A 23,290-nucleotide genomic window follows, 5' to 3' on the forward strand; every position below is an offset into this window, starting at 1 on the left:
TGGTCCATGGATCAAGAAAGTCTGGGACCTTTCTTGAACCATTACTGTAGTCCCCACCACGTGCATGGTTTTGCTACCCAGCTTGTTACCCTGTAGACTTTTGAACATGGTGTCACCGTCTTTCCAGATTGTGTGAGTGAATAGCTCACCTGCTGCTTTCTCCCAGGAGAAATAGCTCTTCTGTGAGCAACCATATGCAGCTTCCACATTTAGCCCGTAGCCTGAAAATGTCAAATGGTTGCCATACCCTGCTTATCAGGAAGGGTTGAGTGTGCTCATGGAGTCACCTTGGAAAAGAGAGAAGTGGTCACCAAGAAAACACAATTGTAAACAAAGTTCTGGAAACGCCTATGGATTGACAGTGGGATATATTTTTATTTAGACTGACCGCCCCCATGCTCCCTTTAAACAGGAAACAAACTTGCCTTCTCCGGAGAACGTACTAGTTAGAGAGTAGGCAGAAAAGAAAAGAGACCGGGAATGATGCTATGTAAATCATCTGGCTTTTGTATTTACATTGCTTCATTACTATGAAACTATTGCAAAAATCTTTGTGCTTCTCTGAAAAATTCAGTGGAACTGTGGTTAGCTGGTGGTAAGAGTGGATCATCCATTCTGACCCTAAAACATATATAGGATTTTAAAGTGAGCATCTGTGCTGTCCTCATTGGTTCACCTTGCTTCTTAGGTCTTGATCATTTAAAGTGTGATGAGGTTGGGTTTTTAAAGAAAATGTCTAGCTAATGCAAGAGGATTATAAATAAAGCCGAGGCAAGGCTTTTATGGAATAATTGAAAGGTATGACTTCTGCCTGCCTCACTGTAATGTCTAGGTGCTGAAGGTCTGAATGACCTGGTGATCTGATTGTAGGTTTGAATGACCTAGACCTTCTTGCCCTCACCCCAAGTGGGAATTTGAATCTTAGAAAGGTCAGGTCAGCCATTTGAGGTAAGTAAAGCAAGATTTTGCTGTGTGACTCAAATGAACCTGAAAAAGCAAAGGGTTATCTGTTCTGGTTATGCTTTAAAGAAAAATAACCCACCAAAAAATCCCCAGAATGGCATTACTTCCCCATAGTAAGGTTTATTATACCTGGTTCTTGAATAAAATGTAACATTTTTTTCTATTCTGTCTTCCCTATGCTCCTCTCCCTTCTACTATCGCTGCGTTGCAGTCTTTTGGTCACCAGTTTCTACCTGCTACTGAAGAAGTAGGAGCATTGCAATGGTGCTGTACGTGTATAAGACCCAATTCACAACCCTTTCTAATGTAATCAGTCCTTTGTAAATAGTCCCCTTGCTATTAATTGGACTCATTAGATGAAGAGGGACTGTTTGAGTTTGCAAGACCAGACCATAAGTGCTCCAGGGCCCTTCAGGCTCTCCAGTAATACCTCCTACAAGGGGAACTGGTGTATAAGTGGTGAAGCAGTATGTGATGCGTGTGGCTACCATGTGATGTGGTTGGCCTTTGGCAAATAGTTGGGATTATGGTCTGTACATGTGTCTATAAAAGGTTTTGTCTCACTTCGTCTTGCACGTGCAAAGCTCACTACAGCCATGCACTGTTCATTGTGGAGCAGTGTCTGTGGCTACAGCAACTGTGACAAAGTAAAATTTAAGCAAAAGGGCAGCAGGCTGTGACTTGGGCCATGCTGCCTTCTCTTTCTCACTTAGGAAGGATGCCCTGATAACATGGCATGGCTTTGTATTTCCCTTTGCACGTGTGAAGTCGCATGTAGAAAGCACATTCCACCCCCAGCCATCCCCAAGAGAAACATGCACTCAGGATTTGCTTTATCAATCCTAATGTGCATCTGTGCCTACAAAACCAGCAGCATTGACTATATCAGTGTTGAGTATAAAGTGTTACCTGAAGGGATGCAGAAAAAGGGTGGCCTGGGTAAACTCAGACTTGAGGGATTTGGGTTCAATTCTCCTTCTGCTATAGACTCATTTATTTGTTTTGGACAAATCTCTTAATCTCCCTGTGTATAATTTCTCCATCTGTGAAATGAAAAGTCGAATAATGTCTTTCTTTTAGCATAAGGCTGGCTATCCACAGGGCTCTTGGAAGCAGGGCCTGGCCTTCATTTTTGAGGGAGGGCTGTGGAAATCATAAAGGATATAAGGAGAAGAGGCAAGGGATGGCCTTTTCCTGCCATTCTTCCATTTTGTCTATTTAGACTGCAAGCTCTTTGGGGCAAGGGCTGTCTCTTCAGATACATGCCTAGCATAAGGGATCTTGGCTGGGATGCTCATGACTAAAAGGTTACGCTTTTGTATAGTCCTTTTCACGTTCAGGTTAATCTTTGAGCCAAGATTATTGTGATGGGTTTCCCTTCAGAAAATCAGGATCATGAGACAGCCACAAAGTAGGGCAGGGACTCGTGCTACACGAAAAAGGTGGGGGTAAGGTCAGAGGAAGGAAAAAGTACAGGATGTAATCCTGGCCCCAGGGAAATCATTGGGAGACTAGCCAGGATTTCACCCACAATGTCTGGGAGCAAAGGTGCGTGCGCCTATAACAGCATTGATGTATAACAGCTTGGTTAACATGCTAGCAGTATGTCTGCCTCATTCTGGTTGGCATTAGGAGGTACTCTATGAAAACCTGTCTGCCCACTTACTTCTACTCCATGCAAGTCGTGTGCTGAGAAAAGCCATGTAATAACTAGCAGTTACTGGAGAATTGAAGGGGAAATGCCTTGTACTCTCCAAGAGCATGAACATGTAAGATGAAAGCCCACCGTGCTTCTGGGAGGCCCTTTCTTTGTTCTGCACCTTGTAAAGAGAGCAGCGCTCTATCCGAAAGGGCTTGGAAAATGTATCCAGCACCCACTAGCCAGAGGCACCGTTGGAAAGGGGTCTGATAGCCGTGAGATACTGGAGTAGCGCCTTGCTGAGAGAGCTTGCAGCTGAGAAAGGAAGACGCCGAGACCTTTCTTTATCTGCACTTCAATATTTTCCCATCAGCACTGAGAGTGGGCATGTCTACACGTGCATTAATGTACTGTAGTTACTGCACATTATGTTTAGTACCTGTAATACTAAAGCTCACACTTTTTGTAACGCTGATGTGCAGTAGACTAATTCTACTGTGCAGTCGCACGGTTTTTGCCTGCCATGCTAATGTGCAGTAGAATTGGCCTATTGCACCCTTAGTGTCTCGTATAGGTGTGCCCAGTATCACTTCCTAGTTTTATGTTCCATTATTCCGTGGATAGAGCAGTCGCCTGCCTCTGTTTTGTTTTTTTTGTAGTCAGAAGTTGTGTAAAACTGGAGCTGATTCTTGATGATTTGCCTGGTCCCCACAGAGTTCTGAATAGGAGCAGTGAAATGGGCTAGAAACTTGCTTGAATTTCAATTGGAACCACTTAGAACAGCAGTGACCAACAGCCACAGCACTGGAGCGGTTGATCTGTTTGTATCCTTCCCATTTTGTTTGTAGCCAGAAAGCTAGAAATGCTATATATTATTTTAAAAGAAAGCTTAGACTCTGTTGTTCTGTTGACTTGGCAGCCCCCATAATACATATTTTCCAGGTTGAGTTTTCTGTTCTCAAAGTAGGAGTTTTTCAAGACTTACTGGACTCCATTTTTACACCCTCGCTAGACCTTTGGGACAGGTTCCTGTAGCATTGATCAACCCTTGCTATATGGCATGGTGGATTTTTAGAATGAGCATAACTCTGTACGTCATACAGCGATAAGGTGGCAATACAATAATTGCTAATGCTTCCATGGGAGGTGCACAGAACTTTCTGTGTTTGCTGCTGTCTTTCTGTCTGTCCGGTTCTTCCTGTATGGTAACTGCTTTCTGCAATTCCTTGCAGGATTCTGAAGGAGGTCTCTACGTGTGCATGAACACGTTTCTGGGATTTGGACGGGAACATGTTGAAAGGCATTATCGGAAAACAGGACAGTGTGCATATATGCATCTGAAACGACACGTGATAGAGGTGAGATTTGCAGCTTTCAAACCAGCTTTGTTGGGAAGTTCCTAGGACATGCGCACCACCCCCATTTCTTGGAGAGGGGCCAAACCTGCAATGTCAGATGTGGCCCTTTTCAAATATTGGGCTGGATGGGTATTGATTTCATACCCTTGGATCCAAATCCAACCCTGCTGTTTTGATTCTGGGCTGGATCCCAACCCACCAGAGGCCATACTTTTAAAGGTATTGTGTTGTGTACCAACAGGTTCACATAGACATCTGAGTCATATTTAAGGCACCTGCCACTGATTTTGCTAAGTGCCCATGTGCATCTTTAGTTACCTAAAATGCCTTTTTGAAAACCCAGCCTTTGGTGTCTGTTTACTTGTTCTCGTTCAGATATGGCTGGAATCTGCTGAGGACAGAGGTTTTCTTGTGATTTCAGAGCAAGATGGCAGGAATTTACCAAGAGTAGCTCTTGCCGCAAAGGCTTTAAGTGCAAATGAATCCACGTATACCGTAGCTGTGACTGAGCCCTTGTTTAAAGTGGAGTCTTTTATACACATGTGCGTGCATGCAAGCACATGTGCACGCGCATGTTTCATATTATCTGCACTTCCCTGATTCCTGAAGGCTGATCTCCTTTGTATATTCATGTGTATTTGTTTGGTATCTGCTGCATGGCTGCATTTGGCATCTGCATGCAGTGGCTTCATTTCCCTGACATTGTTTTATTGCAACCTACCCCTGCTGGACTGGTTTGGATCAAGCAAATGTTCTGGTGAGTGAATATAGTACTTTTGGTGATTTAGGTTTTCACATGCATCTGCCAGTGCAACTCGCCCCTTACCTCTAAGCCTGCTTATCATGGTCATTGGAGTTTACTGGTCTTGCCAAAGTGCTTGAAAATACAAGAACAAACTGGGATTAAAATGAGGCCTCCAAAACTCCCAGCATAGGGGTCTTGGTGAGGATATGAACCACGATTTCTAGAAGGTAAAAGTGAGTACAAGTGACTGTCTTGTTGAAGTCTGGATCATTTGAGGAATTAAAAAATTCCCAGGGTCCATTTTTTTTTTAAATACACAGTGAGAAATATTAGCCCGTGTGCCATGCTTAAATTCAAACCCAGGTGTTTGTGTCCTGCTATGGTAAAACCGTTCAAAGAGTTTGATCAGCAAACATGATTTCTACTTCTCTCCACCTGACTTGCTGTGCTTGTGGATATTATATTTCACTCCATAGGTCACTGAATAAATTTTGCAATTTGTAACATACATTGGAATCCTTTTGGATGAGAGAGGCTACAGAAATATCCAGTATAATAGCATTACTGTTTCTTTGGAAAAGATTGGATGTCTAGAACAGGGTCCTGAAGTTCCGATTTATTTTGTGTGCGTATATGCTTGCTTGAATTTGTCTCCAAAGCTTTAGCTATAGTGATTTGGACTGCTCGCCTGATTTAACATTTGCTGGACACCATCATCATTTCACAGGTCTCTCTGTGTTACTGTGCAAATTGTTTGGCATTAGGACACCAACAGTAATTAAGTGAATTAATTGGAACCATAAAAGACGCAGTTACTTGATTATATTTGTCTACACAAGCTTACAGATGTGTTTGTCTTGAGGTCTGAAAAGATTCCAAGTTTCCCCTGTGCTCAAGTCTGCCCATGTTCAGGGCTTTTAATGAGCAGTTCACAGAGAAGTGCAAACCATCAGGACTTCAGCTGAATAGCTTTTATAAAGGACGTGGTGCTGATTCCTGGGTATTCAAATACCAAGTGCTTGGCAGTGTATATGACAGGAAAGCCTTGAGGCACTGAGTGTACTGATTTGGGGTCCTTTTGGCTAGGCTGCTATTCTTGCCTGTGGTTATATTGACATCATCCATGCAGGATACAGCATGAAATCTCTACCTGCTTCCTGAAGTGTCTGAAATGCAGTATTTACCCAAATTTAAGACCCCCCCCCCAAATAACTGGATTCAGTACATGGAAAATATATATAAATTTGTTATTTTTTTGTATATAGAATCTAGTTACTTGAGGGTCATCTTGAATTCATCCCCTGCCACCACTGCAAGGTGGGGCAGAGTAGGTGGTATGGGGAAGTTAAGCAGCTTGCCCCCTGTTTGTGCCTGCCCCCTGCTACATCTGTTCCCTGCCTTCCTCCTGCAGCCTCAGGCCCCTTTCCCCTCTGCCTCAGCTCCCTTTTCTTCTTCCCAGCTTCTGCTGCCTCCATGCTTCCCAGCTTTTACCCTTGTTCTTTGCTGGCAGACTTCATCCCTGGTCTATCCTGGGGCACAGAACATGGCCCTCACCCAACCCTTGTAGCAGCCTTGTGGGCTGCACACTGCTGCTACAGGGTTGGGCTAGGGATGTGTTCAGTGCTCCAGGCTGCAGCATGGATGGAGCCTGCCAGCACAAAGCAAGGGCAAAGGGCAAGGGTGGGGGGAAGGAAAAGGGGAGGTGGGAGGCAGAGGCTGCATTGATGGGGAAGATCGGTGGGAGGGGGGAGATGGCTTGCAGGGGTGCTGGCTGGTGGAGGGACAGACAGCAGCTGCAACTACAGCCTTGACCCCAAATAGGGGCTGGAGCCCCATGCACAGCAGCTGCTGTCCCCCCACCCTTGTACTTGATTCTAAGATGAGGAGCTCCCCCCCATGTTAGAAGGGGAAACCTCAAGTAAATATGGTAAGCATCCCTCGTGTCCCGGCATAGCTGGATGAATGAGCAAGGGCACATCCATAGACTCCAATGGAGCCGGACAATTTATGCCAAAGCTGGGTCTGCTTGGAGACTTCTACTACAGCATCCTCACAAACGCATGTGTGCACGCTGGTCCTATGGTCACAATACTAGCTGACTTAATAAAACTGAATTTTTTAGCAGTCATTTGGAATTAAGCCACTTGCTGCCAGCCTTGCCTGTGTCAACAGTACCACACAAAGCAACGGTATGATGCATGCAGTGTTTTCAGCTTGGCGCTGTTGCTGCCCTAAGCCCTGTAGAGCATGAAACTGATGCAGAAAAGCATAAGATTTGCAGCCATGGTTGGTGTTCACATAACACATGGTGAGGAACCCTGTTAAAGAGCACAGATAAACAGGTAGCTATGTGCCTTCCACAGCTGTGCAGTTTGTAGCATTATCAAATAAATAGTTCAGCTAACGTGGAGAGGACGTGGCACTCATGTTAAGACTTATTGAAGTTCCTGCTGTTGACTGCCTTGCCTTGACCATCTCCTGCGATGCCACACTTCTTGGACACTCTCTTATTCTATGTCACACGACCATAACTGGTCGTGGTATGGGGACCATACTTTGTTTTTTAATGTCCTGTCTTCCAAAAAGAAGGTGCATGTTTTATTTGGAGGCATGCGTTATGCTAGAAAATACAGTAATGACTGCTCACTATATCCTTTCTGGGTTGCAGAGAGTTCTCACTCCAGTCCCACGGGTGGGAAAACCAATGTGTAAATTTTCCAGGCCTGATTTTCCAGAAGTACTGAGTGTTTGCAACTCTGGTCCAAGTTAAGGGAGCAGCCTGTATTAAGCTCCTTGGATGTCCAGACTGAGATGTTTTGACTTAGGCAGCCAAAGTGGTGACGCCCAAGATGAGTGGCTGCTCTTGAAAACTTTTTGGCCTAAGTGAATGACTCGCTCATGGTCACATGTGGAGTCAGTGGAGCCCTGTCCCAGCTTCCCAGTTTTGTGCTGGAGCCATTGAGATGAAATGTGTTCTTAAAGCTGTGAAGTTGTGGCATATGTGGGGGGGGGCAGCAATCCGTAGTGTATCATTTACTTCTATCTGTAGGTGATCAAAGATGACCTTTTTAACAGGAAAAGGTGCTATGCATGTGGGCTTGTAATTTTACTTTTCGGAGAAAAGGAGCTACTCCAGCTACCTATGGGATTAATAAATCTGAGCAGTAGGTTTGTATTAAATGCGGCCATGAAATATAGTTGGCGTCTGTTCTTTGCAAAATCATATTGATGAATCTAGCCAATTGCTTTGGCAGAAGCTTTATTTACATGGTGAAGGGAACCACCCAAAATATGTGAACTCTTCACCTAAGCAACAGAGACCAACACAAACTTTCCCAAGGGTGATAGATTCTTGGCCGGTCCCTTTCCACCTGTCATCTACCAATTTTATTGAAAAAAAAAATAGTGCAACAAATCTTTCTCCCCACGCTTAAAGCAGCATGAAATTATAATATGGTGGCATAATAGCTACCAAAATTGTTTTCATGGTTTGGTTTAATGGTGCCTGATTTTGAACAGTTTGGAAAAAGCAACATGTGGTGTTTGCCCTGCTGCCAGTATTTTCTCCATTGCTTTACAGAACATGTTGAGGCTCTTTGGATTGGGAAAATCATGACCTGAAATCGAAATCTGTTCAGTTGCTGGAATTACCTGGCTCTGATGTTCGTTTTTTTTGCCATGTCACAAATAAAAATAATTGATCTGTCACAAGTTTTGCTCCATGGGGGTCACTTCCAGGGACTTCGGTGGGAGCAGTCTCAGATTCAGGGAAATCATTTAATTTTGGGTAGTGGAATGAAGTGGACGGGTGGCCCACGTTATCGGTAGTGAGAGGCAGAGCTGTTTGTGTCAGACTTGTCCTTTCCGATCCACCCCAGTCATTAATGAACAAGGTTGCCATCAGATGGTATTGGAGTCTATATGATGGTCCCTTAAGGGACAGGCGTGCCACCATCACTGCTACCAAATTGGACAGACTTCGTATCCTCCTGTATGGATGGAGATGAGTAAATAGACCTAGAGAGTGGCCTTTCTCACTCCATGAAGGTGGTTCCACCAGATCAGGGTGAGCTCCACTGGCAGAGGGGTATGAAGGAACTGGCATGGCCACTGCCCCTGCTCTGCCTATTTTGTGACAGTCTGGCACCTTTCACCAGGTTTAACCTTGTACCTGCCTCCTTCTCCCAGACACCTGCCATGCCCACACTGGTATCTCCTTTCCTTGTCAGGGGGTGGCAGAACAAGGTTTTGGGCGGTTTGGTTCCTCTTTCTCCTGCTTGGAGTTTTAACTGTGTCTTTTTCCTTCTCTTCCAGAAGGTAACAGGGGCTGCAGGTGGAGCCTTACCAAAAAGGAGTAATGGGAAGCTATTTTTAGGTATCGTAAGTAGCTATTTTCACATGGTCCTTGTGTCTAGCCCTGATGCGTGTGTGTGTTGACTTTCAACCCGCTCTTGTCTCTGGCTTGGTGTTTTAGGTGGGATTTCTTTTTTTTAGTTTGTTTGAATTGTTCGGAATGAAACAATGACATTTTATTTTTATTCTTGCAGTAATCAATGATCTTCAGACTGTATTTGGCATTTTAACCTTGTAGCTTATTATATATCTGTTGGAATAGGACTATTATGCACAATATTATTATATACAGTAACCTTGCAGCTGATTATATATCTCTTGGAATCGGGTCTCCTTTATGTGCCTACTTTAGGTGCACCATCTCATTTCTCTGAAATGTTACTGTGACCTGGTGGCTTACAGAGAACCAGCTTGGGGCCCGGGGTCCGTGCTCGCCTGTCGTTGTTCACGGGTGTAGCCCCATTCCCTTCAGTGGAATGGCAGGGTGCCAACCGGTGGGTGCTGCCCGGGGGGTACTGCCGCTGCAGAGGGAAGCACTGGGGTCCCCCTAGCTCAGGGGATGGCTGGCTGCCCCAGAAAGGCGGCATGAGGACGGTTGGGTGTGCTGGCAGGTGGAGAAGGAGGCGGGATGGCGCACGGGGCACTGCCTGAGTATGCCCAGGCTTCCAGCACCCCATGCACTGTCCCCGCCACCTTCTCTGGATAGGGCCCTTGTACATGGGAGGAATAACACTGTAATTTTGTTGTGTAGCAAACTAAAATGCATGGGACGTGTTCTAGTTTGGAACATTAACAAAAATCATTTAAATTGAAATCTGACGCCGAATGTGTTCGCTGTGACAAAATGTATTCATAACATGCCGCCAACCGTGTACACAGTTACGCAATTAAATCATTAAAAAGAGCAATTAAACCACTCAAAGGGGCAACTTCACATGTACAAGGGCCCTCTTATTCTATGACTAGGAACAAGTCACAAGATCAGACTTCTGACAAAATATGTATTTATATTCCTAAGCCCGTGTTGACACATGGGCAGCTTTACGTAGCCTTCTCGAGGGTGAGAAGTGTTGATTCCGTGAAAGTATTCGGTCAAAGGACAGCTAAAAATCCTGTATTTAAAGAAATACTTTTGCAATAAATATTTAATCCCAGATGTTTTGTGGGTTTCAGCTAGTCGTTTAATAACATTTGTATATGCCTGATACATTTCCCTATTCTAACGAGTACTAGAACGTGAAAGAGAGAGAACGAAATGGCTTAGGGATTTCTCTCTTCTCATTCTCTCTTGTTAAACCCCATATTCTTTGAAATCAGTTGATTTTTGGATGATTTGAGGAAGCTTAAGGCACCGCGCGCACACACCTCCACTCTAACCCTTTTGTTGCCTCTAGTGTCTTTTGCAATTCCTTATTTATTTTTATTTTTTTTTCCCCTTTCCCTGGACCGCGTGACCACAACTGAAATGGCCTAACACAGCACGCTCTTTCAGTGGTGAAGGGGTTAAACGTTTTCATAGGTCATTTCCACTCTTGTGGTGGAGGTGGGGGGAACAATAGCCTGCCATCCCCTTGGAGTTGCTTTGCTATGTGGACTGTGTCGTTGAGAGGCCTTGAGAGATTGTGATCAATTCAGTGTTTTTTTATTTCATGTTGGAGTAAGCGTGGCACCGAGTGCTCGGAGAAAAGAAAGGGAGAGTGAGTGAAAGGGCACACGCCACTGACACTCTGGTAATAAGAGGAAGATGTTGTTAGCGAGAAGTTAGTCAGCAGGAGTAGGCTTTAATGCCTCTTCCTCGTTTGCATTGAAAATAATTTTCAGTTAACGCGCAGCGATTGCAAAGCAGCCGCGGAAGCCTCCCGGAGAGAGCAGGCAGTAAGGGAGCGGTGGCTTTGCAGCGCTAGCAATGTGCGTGAGCAACAAGACACATGAAAATGCTCTGAGAAATACGGGGCCAAGCTATGTTGTTGTGGATTTACTGCATACTTCTGAGGCTGCCGTTGCTGGGCTTCATGGGCATGTTTCATAGGGTCGCTGATGCTGAGTCAGGAGCCTTTGCAGTCTGCTTAAACAGGACCGAGTCCTGTCCCTTCTTTAAATTCTGCCCTGACACTGACTCCGCCTGACTCTGCTCCTATGAGGGTGAAGCCAGCGTGGGGTTTCTAACTAATAGGTTTTCCTGCCTATCCATTTCTGAGTCAGTGGCATTTTGTCAGGGATGAATCTGGTCCTTTAAACTGCCACTGCTACTTCAGGATCAGGCAGATTGGAGGTTTCTGGAGGTTTTGCTCTTCTCTGGGCTGCATGCTCTTCCAGGGCACTCTGCACAGCCCTCGCTGCTTGGTCTCATTTTAATGGCCTTGTATAGAAATGCCGAGAACCCCTTGACACTCAGCACCTTAAAGCACTTCGCCATATTCAATCATTGTCAATGTTCCTGTTTGACTGGGGGTCCATAGAGAGATTATATTCTTAACAAGTCAGAACTTATGGGGAAGCAATGTATTGCTCTGAGATCACAGTGTTTTGAGGTGCGTCTGCGAGCGAGTCCCTGCTGCCCCGAGAGGCTGGCTTTATGAACAGAGTCAATCCAGTTTAGGCAGTTGTTGCATTGCTACGTATAATCCTCTTTGATATAAGGCTATTGGGGATATTAATCCCCCTCCTCTGTATTAGGAAAACATCTTTCAAAGCTCTTCCCACATGTTCCAGTGTACCTGCTACCCCAAGAACAAACTGGAAACGAAGAAAAAAATGATAAAAAATAAAAATAAATCCGAAGCACCAAACTTGACGTGGCCCCTCTTCTCCAAGCCTCTGAACGAGCCGCAGTGGTGAGCAAGTTCCAGCTTTCTGCAAGAGTGCTTGGTATCCACATTGGTTCTCTAAAGTGATGTCTGCACTGCCATCAAGAAGCGTAGTTGCACACAGGTACCCAGTTGCACACTTCTCGTACCCATTAAAATGAGACCTACTGTGAAGTGTTCAAAGTAGATCAGAAGTGGTCTGCAGTGAAGTATTTGAAGTGGACTGCAAAGTGGAGTACTTCCGGTCCACTTCTGGGTCCGCTGCCGAGCATGTGGCGGGGAGGGGGTTGGGGGCCCTGTGCTCCCATGGGAAGATCCATCCTCTCCAGCATCGCAGCATTCGTGAGCCGTGTATGGTACCTCGAGGTATGTAGATGTTCAAATCACTGATTCTCTGAATCAGAATCGAATCTTCAGGTTCAGCTGAATCAAATCGGGACAGTAATCCGAATCCAAATCGAATACGGCCCACTTCACGCGCCCCTAGTTTCCAGGTCTCCAGACGGTTCTCATACCTTGCAGGCACAACATGCTTGGGCCCGCTTTCCAGCGAGGATATCTTTGTCTATTTTGCAATGTTGGTAGCTTCTTAAAGGGGTTCGGGTCAGTAGGTTCTGGTTTAGCATTTGTGCTGTGTTTGTTGAAGTGTCCATGCAAGAAATACACACGCAGTTTTGTGAATAAAAGAGTTCATGGGGAAGGGATTTAATTACTTCTCTGTAACTATTGTACTTAAGTTCACAATGAGCTGTGTCAGCTCAGGTGCACTAGATGGGAAGCTGACTAAAAAGCAGGTGAAACTGTCATTTTTCACATTTTTGTCCAAGCTTGAGTGAAGTGCAGAAACGCGAACAGACAGTAGCTAGTGAAAAGTAACAGGCTGTAGTACCACAAAAATGGCAAATCCACCCCCAAAACATTCCTGCTTGAAAGAGGAACTTTTTTGTAGCAGAACAGTTTATAGCACCACATCTAATATCAGTTTAGTAATACATAGCTCCCCCCAAGTGGATGGCTTGTATTTCCTTGCCTAATGAACTTATGATCATGAAGAAAAACTTATTGCGCAGCAGGAGCGGCAGTAATGAATGATTATGATCTTACTTAATGTGGTAATCAACTGGGGCACATACTTCATAATAAAGACAGTGCTTTGAAGATGTAAAGCAGAGGTGGGCAAAATGTGGCCCGCGGGCTGGGTATGGCCCGCTAGACCGTTCTATCTGGCCTGCAGGCGCCCCCCCAAATTTAGAAAATAAATATTTATCTGCCCCTGGCTGCCTGTCATACGGCCCTTGATGGCTTGCCAAAACTCAGTAAGCAGCCCTCCGCCCAAAATAATTGCCTGCCCCGATGTAAAGGGATGTATTATTATCCAGTTAATGGTACAGCTGAACCTACAAAGAAGTGTTGGAAAGTCTTACACATGCTGCAGTTGTCTTTCCTTTTGCCAAATAAGGGAGTGCTATGGCTTGTCAAGTGTATATCTCTCTGTGTCTTGGTTTTTTTGTATGTATAATTGTACAGGGGAGCTTGGTGCTTTAGATATGTCTGAAGGTGAGATCTTTGTTCCAGGTAACCTGGGAGCAGTAGAGGAGAAGGGTTCCAGGGTTTGGTTCTCCACCGTTCAAATCAGCTTGGGGTTTCTCATTCCCGTTAGTAAACCAAGTTCAAACCCTAAGTGAGGCAGATGTCTGAAACTATTCTTTAGGTCTTCAAAATTGGATGCAACCTCCTCGGTTTGTTTCTTGAGAGAGCTCCTCTCTGTCTCCCTCGCCCAGGCATATCCACATACACGCTTGACATCCTGTTTGGGGCCCTGAGTGGAATCTCATTATAGCACTATTATTAGTGCATTCGGTTGGTAACTCATCTAAATCTGATCTGAGCATGTCTGCTCGAGCGTTCGTCCCTCTCTTCCCCTCCAGCGGGTTCACTTACAGCCCCCGGGCACCTCCAGCTGCTGTTGTCAGTCAGCCAGCGGCAGGGCACTTCTCGCTGTTGCTGCAACAACACCCCTGTGCTGGTCCAGACGAACACCGGGGTAAATTTACCCAGCTGACGGCATGCCCAAAATAACAGTCCTGGCCTGGCCTCTCTTTAGTGCATGGGTTATTTTGCTTTTCCTGTCATCCTCTCCTCCCAGCACAGCAGTTGTGACCGGTGGGCACTCCGTTAGTGACTGCATTGTTTAATTCTGACCCTGACCGAGCGCTGAAAAGCTTTTAGCCCCTTGTTTCCCTTAGAAGGGAAATAGACGGTCCTGTGTCTACTCTCCACCAACATATCAGCTCTTTAAAATAAGTCACTGGCCTGATGGTAGGCTGAGACCTTGGCGGTAAGGTCACCACATTAGTGCACGAGGTTTCTACGCTCGTGGTACATCAAAGGGACCCTCATCCAAGAGGTGACTTTGGTGGAAAAGTGTGTTGGCAGCAGTCCATGCTGGTTGTTTCAATCCAGTTCCCTCCATTTACCAGAGAAGACGCATCTATTTTTACTATTGCTGGCCCAGCAAGCTAAACCTGGGGCCTTGTGTGTCTGCGCATGATTCCCATGAATAATGAATTTGGAAGTTGAGTCCTTCCATTAATTACACTTAACCCCGTTGCCTCTTGGTAATACACGGTGGAGGATTTTGTTACGTAGGAGCCTGCCTGTTTCCTGCGGCTGTTAATGGGAATGAGATGTAGGGGGAAATGTTTTTTTGTCACAAAGCAAAGCAGCTGTGGCTCTGAATGAACAAAAGCCAAGTTTTGCAGCAGTGGCTGTTGGTTTGGGGTATCCAGCCTGACACCTTGGAAGGGCCTGGCTGAAAGTTTGTGGAAGGGATTATGTAACATGGTTGCCCACAATAGGAAGGGAATGGAGTGATGACCCAGGAGGTTTCTTCCCATCCCATATTCCTAAGGGCTTTCAATTTGACCCCAGTCCCTTTAAAGGTATAGTCATTAAAAAAAAAAAAAAAAATCTTTGACCATTTTTGTAAATCTTGTCCACCAGGAAGAGATGCATTGGGAGAGAAACGGCCAGTTTAATGACGGTGTTTATCAGAGTGGGACAACCAGTTAAAGCCTTGTTCTCTTGTTAACAAGGATTTCACTTTGTGCATGTTGGATTGGTTTTTTTTTCCTTTCAGTTGTGATGCTGGACAAGATCAGGCTGTCAGACATGAGGCAGTTTTACTAAGAGAACGTAAGGTTTTGGTCTTGTAATCATCAAAGTGGCATATGAGCATCAGCAGGTAAATTGAACATCCCCAGCACCCCATGTTCACAGTGGCTAAAATGGCAGGGTACTCTTAAGTGCATCATTACTTTACTTGGCAGGGGATTAATTGCTAATGGGATACCAAGTCTTTCATCTCTAGATCAGCAGTTCAAATCCATCTCAGGTCAGCAGCAGTGGAGTCCCTATCATCTATCTACTGTTATATGAAATGGCTCCTTGTATGCCTCTGTTTCTTGCATCTAGAACAGCTGTGTCATTGCTGTTTTTATATGGCAGATCATTAAAACTAGGGAGACTGCTTGCCCCAGCTGCTTGTATTGTGAAGATACAATGCAGTGTGTTGCAGATCCTTACAACTATCTAAAGACACAGGTCGTGATCAAACTAAACCATCTTTCAGCACCCTCTGGTGGCTGTTTCAAGTTTGTCATGATGAGCTTTCCCCAGCTGTGTTGAGCTTTTAGGTATTTTATCCGCTTGGCAGAACAAATATGGAGTCACTTAAAGGTGCTCTGTGTTTAAGCTGCTTTTGCTTTGCTTTGGTGCTGGGCACTGTCATTTTCTTGGAAATTGTCTATATGTAGCTTCTCTGCTTTGTCATCTTGTGTCGATGGCTTGAGGTCACTTGGGTTAGCGTTGTTATTCAGTAGAGGTGATCGGTGTTTTAGCAACATGGTTAAATCAATAGATTTACTCTTAAAATACAGGTTAGTGCAAGATGGGGCGGACAACATTGGATCGGGAATTCATACTGAAGAATGGGAGACCATCTGGAAAAACGGTCTTTGCATTCATTTACACAATAATAAAAGAAAACAATTTAAACATCCTATAATTATCTCACCCCACTTTAAAATTAAATGCATTTATGCTATAGGAACAGGCCAATATTGGAGTGGGTTGGGAAGACTGTACAAGAATTAAACCGTTTTGGAAGAAAGGTGGAGACATGGTGAGGGAAATAATAGGATACCAACCACTGACGAACCCCTTAGTGTTCTTATATGATGCAGAGTTCTCAGGAAGGTTCAATAAGTGTCATAAGGAAGTGATTGCTCATCCTCTAGCGGCTGCACGAATTACAATTGCAAAAGCCTGGAAGAGGACTGACAGCCCTAGAATTATAACTGGTTTCAAAAAGTTTGAAAAAAAGTTGTCTTAGTAATGGAAAAGTTGTCTTAGTGAGTCAGTGTTGTACACAGGAGAAAGCAAAATGATGTTCACTTGGAAATCTGGTGGAAATTATTGGCGTTTGCTTAGAAAGAAATCTTTTCCTGCTTCCAAACCAGAACATATGGGAAACTTTTTGAATATTGAAGTGCAACTTCTATGAGTGAACACTTCAGAATAAATTTAGGATAAATTTCAAAATCAAAAGCAGAGATAAGGGAAAGGGAATGAGATCAGTGTTATGCAGTTCCAGGGAAAAGGAAGGGATGAATTATTATATAGAGATGAAGAAATGCAGCGGTTTGGTGTTGACAGAAACATTGGGGGACTGTTGGCGACTGGGGGAGAGGAGAGGAAGGGAGCACAAGATTTCTGTGGGTGTTGATTTGGATTGTGGTAGCACTGCTGATATAGAAGATTAAAGTTTGCCTTTGTGTATATTGCTGGGGGCTTAGGTATTTTTTTTTGCATGTCAAATCTGTTATTTGATGGATTGGATTCATTAATAAATATAGTATCATGACAACAAAATGCAGGTTAGTAACAGGGAGTGTTAAAGCAGCCCTGGTGGTAGCAAGGTGACTGCGTGGCCTGTGTTACACTGCAGTGTGGGAGGGTTATTGTGAGGATGATGTGGCTCGGAGTCCAACGCAGGACAGTGTTTTCCTTAGATCGCTCAAATAGCAGATGACTAAAAGCTTTTCCTGGCTGTTTTCAGCCTATGTGAAGTATGTTGGGAGGGCTGGGCCAGTGCCTGCTGGACAAGGGTTCACATCACTGGAACAGCAATTGGCTCTAGATGTCCTGCCCTTCCCTTCCTCCCTTATTGGCAACCACAGCTGAGAGCTCAAGGACTGAATGGAGCCTTACAGGTCCAGTTGAGGCATGTTTGGGTAAAACTCAGTGATGCCATCCATGCTGTAGCTGTTTTGTAGATAAGTTTGGCTAAATGTCTTGGTGATGTATCCCTGGCACCTTTTATCTTCACCCTGCCCATGGTATACACTGGATGTTTCTTGCATTTCACGTGTTTGGTAGTTGTTACCAGTGCTTGTTTAGCATCAAATAGCAAAGTAATCCTGTGTGTGTATTTTGGGGACACATTCGGACCACCCTGGGTCAGCAGCAGCTAATGCAGCCTTATTTGGCCAAACTTTCTCCTTGAGGTGACTCATTGTAATCCGTAGAAGCATGTGTTGATGGAGCCTACTTTGTTGAAGCTCATCGACGGCAATGGACCCGTGCTTTTTACTTAGCTCCCTCCTTCCTCTTGTTCCCTTTTTATATTGCCTTGTAAAATGTGCCTAGTATAAGGGGAAGAAAAATAAAAGGCGCAATACAAAATATGCACCCAAACTTAACAGAAATCTCTTGGTAAACTGGGCTCTCCATCTTTTTGTCTTGGGCTTTCTGCTTGCTCTACCACCACTGCCACTTGGGACTTCACGTCTGTGAATCTCGAAGTTTTCTCATTCCTATTCTTAGGTCACTGACGGCTGAACATATCATCCAAAGAGCCTCCATGGCAACACTGGACTACACATCAGCTGCTTTTATTGTACATTTATCTTTCAGGGTTACAAAGTTACTTCACTGTGCTAAAATGTCTTGCTACCATTAAGTTCTCCACTTGGTTGTGGTGGGGGGTCTTAGACACATTGCATAGTCAACTTTTCCAAAAAAGGCTTGCTGTGTTTGCGCACTTCCATCTTGGAGGCGGGTGTTGCAACAGGAAAATGTCAGGCTTCATTATCAAAGAGGTTGAGCAGTGCAGCTCCACAGGTGCTGCTAATGGGCAGTGCAGCTTCTGAGAAGCTGACCCTTAACTTCTCTCTGCTACACCTTCCTCATGGTAATAATCGTATTTACATGGGGAATGGGGTGAGACTGGAAGGCCTTGTTTACTGGGGGAAATTTGGTATTGGTCCAGTGGATTGTGTGGGTGTAAGTGATGTAGGTATACTAGTATACCACCCTGTTTCAGTATATGAGTGCATTTTCTCCAGTTTAGCTTACAATATAGATTTATCTATATATCTATAGATATAGATATAAATCTATTTTATAAAAAGAAACACAAAACAAAACAAAAAATCCTCTCTACTGGAACAAGTGTCCACCTGCAGATCAGATTGGTATAACTGTATTGATATAACTGGGACAACACAACTACGTACACAGGGTCCTAGTGTTTGCAAAATGTCTTGAGACGCTGGATAACAGGTGGGAGCAGAACATCATATTCTTGTTCTTAATGAACCACCCCAAAACCACTGAGCTAAATCTTGTGAGTTGCTTCCCAAAGGGCTGGGCCTGTAACTGCAGTGATGGGTGATGTTCACAGAGAGGCCAGTGGTGATTTAGTTGTGAACGAGGATTAGTTTGAGGGATATTTTGTTCCCTGGCTCATCTTGTCAAATTTCAGAGGGTTTTTTTTGTTTCCCTATCACTTGATTATTGCCTAATGCGTGCTCTCTCTCTCTCTTTTTTTTTTTTTTTTTTTTGCAGATCTAGAAACAAATGGTGATTTAAACAATGATGATTATGAATATGAAGATGAAGCCAAGCTTGTTATATTTCCAGATCATTATGAAATCTCATTACCAAACATAGAAGAGTTACCAGCACTGGTCAGTGAGTGTGTGCTATCGACTGTGGAACAGGAATTGACCCCCAGTTCCTTTTTATGGAGATTGGGTTTGGTTTTCTTGAATGGGGCTTTATTGAAAGGATTTTTTTTCACCCCCTGCCCAGAATATTGAGGAAGAGAGAAACATTTAAAAATTGCTGTCTATGTACTTTTATCTTCACTGCTTTTCTATCCTCTAGCCACATCTTCTCCTGGTTTATCTTTGCTGCTTTTTTAAAAAAAACCACATTTACTTTACTCCTTCCCCTATTGGTTTTAGGTATTTATGGTTCCCTATATTCCTAATATCAGTTCTTGTTATAAACTTCATCCTCATGCTGCTCTTGCACTTCCGAAGGGAGGAATACAGCTTGAGAGTGGGGGCAGCGGAGGGGGCAGCTGTCTTGCCCATGCTGGGAACTCCTAACCGTTCCTGGCTGAGCTGCTGCCACCTTCACTATAAAGCCCATCTGCCCTGGTTGTTGTATCTTAAAGCAGCAGCTGGGGCCTGGTTTGAAGTTTCTGGCATGGGTCTGCTGCTGGGGTGCAGACCCTGGGTGTGGGGGGTGATTCTGATACTCTTTCTAACTTGGCATCTGGGTGGGTGCGCCTTTCACCTACCCCTACTTATACCACTGTTGAAATGGGGAGAGACAGTGCTCAGCTGTCTCTTGAAATCAGGGACAAGGAGCTAGAAGGCGATGAGTTGGAGAAGAAGGGGCAGCCAGTAGATGGATTCAGAGGAGTAGGTATAGGGGTCAGGTGGCTCTCGGGGACTGTTCTTGTTTGGACAGGATGAAGGATACAAGGCCAGGGAAGCAAAGATGTTGCAAAGGGATGTATGAACAATTCTATCCAAACAAGAGAGAGAAGGAAGCGCTGGGAGATGTGATTTCACTAGGAATAGGTAGCTAGAGCGAGCAGTTTGAGAGGTGGGTAGTGGTGCCAAAGTCAAGCCTGTGTATAGATGATGCATTCAGTGGATTTGGAGAGGATGGGGTGTAGCGGTACGCAGGGCAGTGTGGGGGTCATTGGACTGGTTTCCGAGCCTCACGGGAGATGAGGTCTCCCGGTGCTGCAAGGGGGATGAGTGGGTGGGCAAGTGAATGCAGGTGGTGGTGGAGGGGTTGCTGTGAGAAGCTGAGCGATTAGAGCGTGCGGAGGAGCTTGGCATTAGTAATGGGTGAAGGTGTAGTGGAGAGGAAGGGGAATCTGGATAGATCATATTTGTTTTCTTTTGGAAAAACCCTGCAGTATCCTGTGTGGATGGGAGACCTTGGGGAAGCTACAGATAAAGGATTACAGGCTTGGAGAATCAGCGTGGGTTAAGATTGATGTCCTGTGTGGCCAGGAATGTGGTAAAAGAGGAGAGAATATGCCTTCAGATTAAGGTCTAGGATTTCCTGGGATTTCTGGTAGGAAGAGCCCCTTAGAGAAGGTGTTAAAGGAAACAGGAGGAAAGTTAATCTATTGCAGAAGTGCCAAGTCCTTTTACTTGAGTAGATCCTCTAAGATAAGGAAAGTTACTGTTAATAAGACGGAAAGGGCAACATCTCCACCTCCTGCCCCTCCCAGTACTTTATACATATGTATTGAGTCATTCCTAGTATCAACTTTCCTGTTAATGCACCTGTGTTTTAGTTGTCATGTTATCTGCACTCCTAAAAAGAAGGCCCAAATATTTTGAAGTGTGACCTCTGGTTTTTAAATGCCCAGCTTGAGACACCAGGGGCCCACTTTTTCCAGAGGCTCTGAGCACCTTCACCTCCTACTGACTTCATTGCCATTCATTTGGCAGGGTACATATCCAGAACCCAAAATCCAAAACTAAAAAACTTGAGCCAAAGGGAAACACCCAGTCTGCTTAATTCCTAATCTCATTAGCAATCCCATTGGGTTGGGGTCAAAATATATAGCACTTAAACTGGAAGATAACTTATAGCCAGTTTTTTATTTCGGGGTTTGCCATAAAATTAAAATCTAATCTTTCCTTTAAATTCAGATGTATTCTAATTCATGCTACTAATAATATCAGTAGATATATTAAATAGACTTTCACTTCTAACAATTAATTCGCATGATTAATGATGTTGGCTCGTCTTTTTCATTTCTCTCGGCTTCAATGATAAAAACAGACTTGTGAATTTTGCTTTCTGATCCTTGTAAGTTATCACCGTGCTGCAATTGTTGGGAAGTCTACAGCAAATATTTAAAGCAAGCTGTTTTCATTGACATACCCCCCCCCCCAAATATCATCAGCATTTCTCTTGTGTTTAAAAAGAAGAGGTTAGACCAGAGGTGGGCAAAATGTGGCCCATGGGCCAGATGCAGCCCACCAGGCCATTCTATCCAGCCTGCGGGGCCCCTAAAAAATTTAGAAAAATAATATTTATCTGCCCCTGGCTTCCTGTCATGTGGCCCTCGATGGCTTGCCAAAACTCAGTAAGTGGCCCTCTGCCTGAAATAATTGCTACCCCTGGGTTAGACAGTCTACACTTAGCTTCATCTCATAGTGTGGCTATAGGAAGAAGTCTCTGGCACTATGGAAAAAATTGTTATGGCTAGCAGGAAAATGCTCCTGCATATTGTATAGCACTATATTGATTTCTGTTATACATGTGCTTAACTGCCTTGCTGATTTTGGACCTAAGATTTGGCCAGACTCCTAACAAGGTATGAGTAGTAACTGCCCTTCGGGTTTCCACAGAATGAGGCTAGCATTAGTTAGGGGGTAGAGTTGGCAGCAAGGAAGCCGACAGTGGCCTGCTTAGTTCTCAGACCTTTTCAGTGTTATACCATAACACCTGTCACACGCAGATTAGTTTTTGAGTTTGACTGGTGCTTTTCTGGCTTCTCTTCCAGGTGACAATAGCTTGCGATGCTCTTCTCAGCTCCAAATCTCCCTACCGAAAGCAGGACCCTGATTCCTGGGAAGAAGAACTACAAGTATCTAAACATGCCAAATCACTTGTACAGTTAGATAATGGCGTTCGGATCCCCCCCAGGTGAGGAGACGGTGTGCTCTTTGGAGTGAAGGGCTTGCCTCGTGACTTGCAAGCCTGGGGGGCTGTGCTGGTTGCTTGTTCCAGCTGTGGGATTACCTCCAGCTGTGGGATACCTCTGGCAGATGGGAGAGCTTTTATTTGAGTCACGTATCGGTGTTGCGGGCTGCAGCACTGATCTGTTTCTCCTGCCTTATTTTCAATACTTGTCCTTTTCAGTGGCTGGAAATGCTCAAAGTGTGACCTGCGGGAGAATCTCTGGTTGAACCTGACGGATGGCTCAGTGCTGTGTGGAAAATGGTTTTTTGATGGCAGTGGGGGAAATGGGCATGCTCTGGAACACTACAAAGAGATGGGATATCCATTAGCGGTGAAGCTAGGAACCATCACTCCTGATGGCGCAGGTAGGTCACTGGGTGGATTTGTGCTCAGCTCCAGCAAAACCAAAATATACCATGCATACCATAAGGTCTTCTACCACCGAAGAGCTGTATTATTTGTACATATTGTCCATGCTGGAGTAGCTGGATTTGTAGTATATATGATTTAAGTATTGGGAAAACTTGGTGAGATGGAAATAAAAAAAATAGAAGAATATCCTAAAACTCTGTAACATGGGGAAAATCCATCTAGAGAGAGCATTGCTTTGCAGCAAATACTGCTGTGTTTCAATTTCTTGTTTTTAGTCCTGAGATGATATGATTAAACATGGAACCTTTGCTGCTGAGAATCGTTTTGTCTTGTGGTGAAAGAGAATGGACTTGGGGTTTGAGAAATTTAGGATCGTAGTTATTGTGCAGCCCAGGGCCACCCACTCACTTCTGTCCAGCTTGGCTTCCCTTTCTGTTAAAAAGCAATAATATATGGTAGTGTAAGAGTTATGGTTTAGCCATGATGGTCCCCAAATTATGTGAGAGGCAAGGATTTCTTAGGGTGATAGCTCTTATTGGACCAATTGTATAATTGGGATCTGACCAGAACAAGCCAAGCGTAGCATAGTTTAAAAAAAAAAAAGTTGTAGGAGGGGAGTGAAAGAAGTTGTCAGAGGAAAGAGACACCCAATTAACAGAAGAGAAGCAGCTGATTACTGGGAGATCAAGGCCTATAAAAAGGGAGGAAAGTCATTCTTACCTTTCATCTTGCTGTTCAAGTTGATCCCTTTTGAAGTAGTTTAGGTGAAGATGGTTTCTTAGCTTTTCTGAAATTCTCCTGCCTAGCTGTGTTGCATTTGTGGTGTTGTATGTTAGCTAGAGGGTTGCAGATCATGAATCTCCTTGGGATAATTATGTTTCTTGCACAGGCTTAGGGGAAGATGTTACTATATGGTCTGGCTTCTTTTTTTATTAGATTGTGGATTTTCCATTGTAAGCATTGGATTTCAATATCTTCCAAT

At 44.4% G+C, this 23,290-nt stretch overlaps 1 protein-coding gene across 1 annotated transcript in view; it reads left to right on the top strand.

Moving 5' to 3' along the window:
• USP13 (ubiquitin specific peptidase 13) overlaps window positions 1-23,290 on the top strand; it is a 71,549-nt gene that overhangs the window by 10,209 nt on the left and 38,050 nt on the right. Inside the window, exons 2-6 of the mRNA XM_090050602.1 lie at window positions 3,835-3,960; window positions 9,020-9,080; window positions 18,775-18,896; window positions 21,758-21,900; window positions 22,117-22,301. Of these exons, the coding sequence (XP_089906728.1) occupies window positions 3,835-3,960; window positions 9,020-9,080; window positions 18,775-18,896; window positions 21,758-21,900; window positions 22,117-22,301 (637 nt within the window). The remainder of the gene's footprint in view (window positions 1-3,834; window positions 3,961-9,019; window positions 9,081-18,774; window positions 18,897-21,757; window positions 21,901-22,116; window positions 22,302-23,290) is intronic.

This window comes from Crocodylus siamensis, chromosome 6, assembly GCF_052110815.1.
Source record: "Crocodylus siamensis isolate JL-2025a chromosome 6, ASM5211081v1, whole genome shotgun sequence".
Lineage (NCBI taxonomy): Eukaryota > Metazoa > Chordata > Crocodylia > Crocodylidae > Crocodylus > Crocodylus siamensis.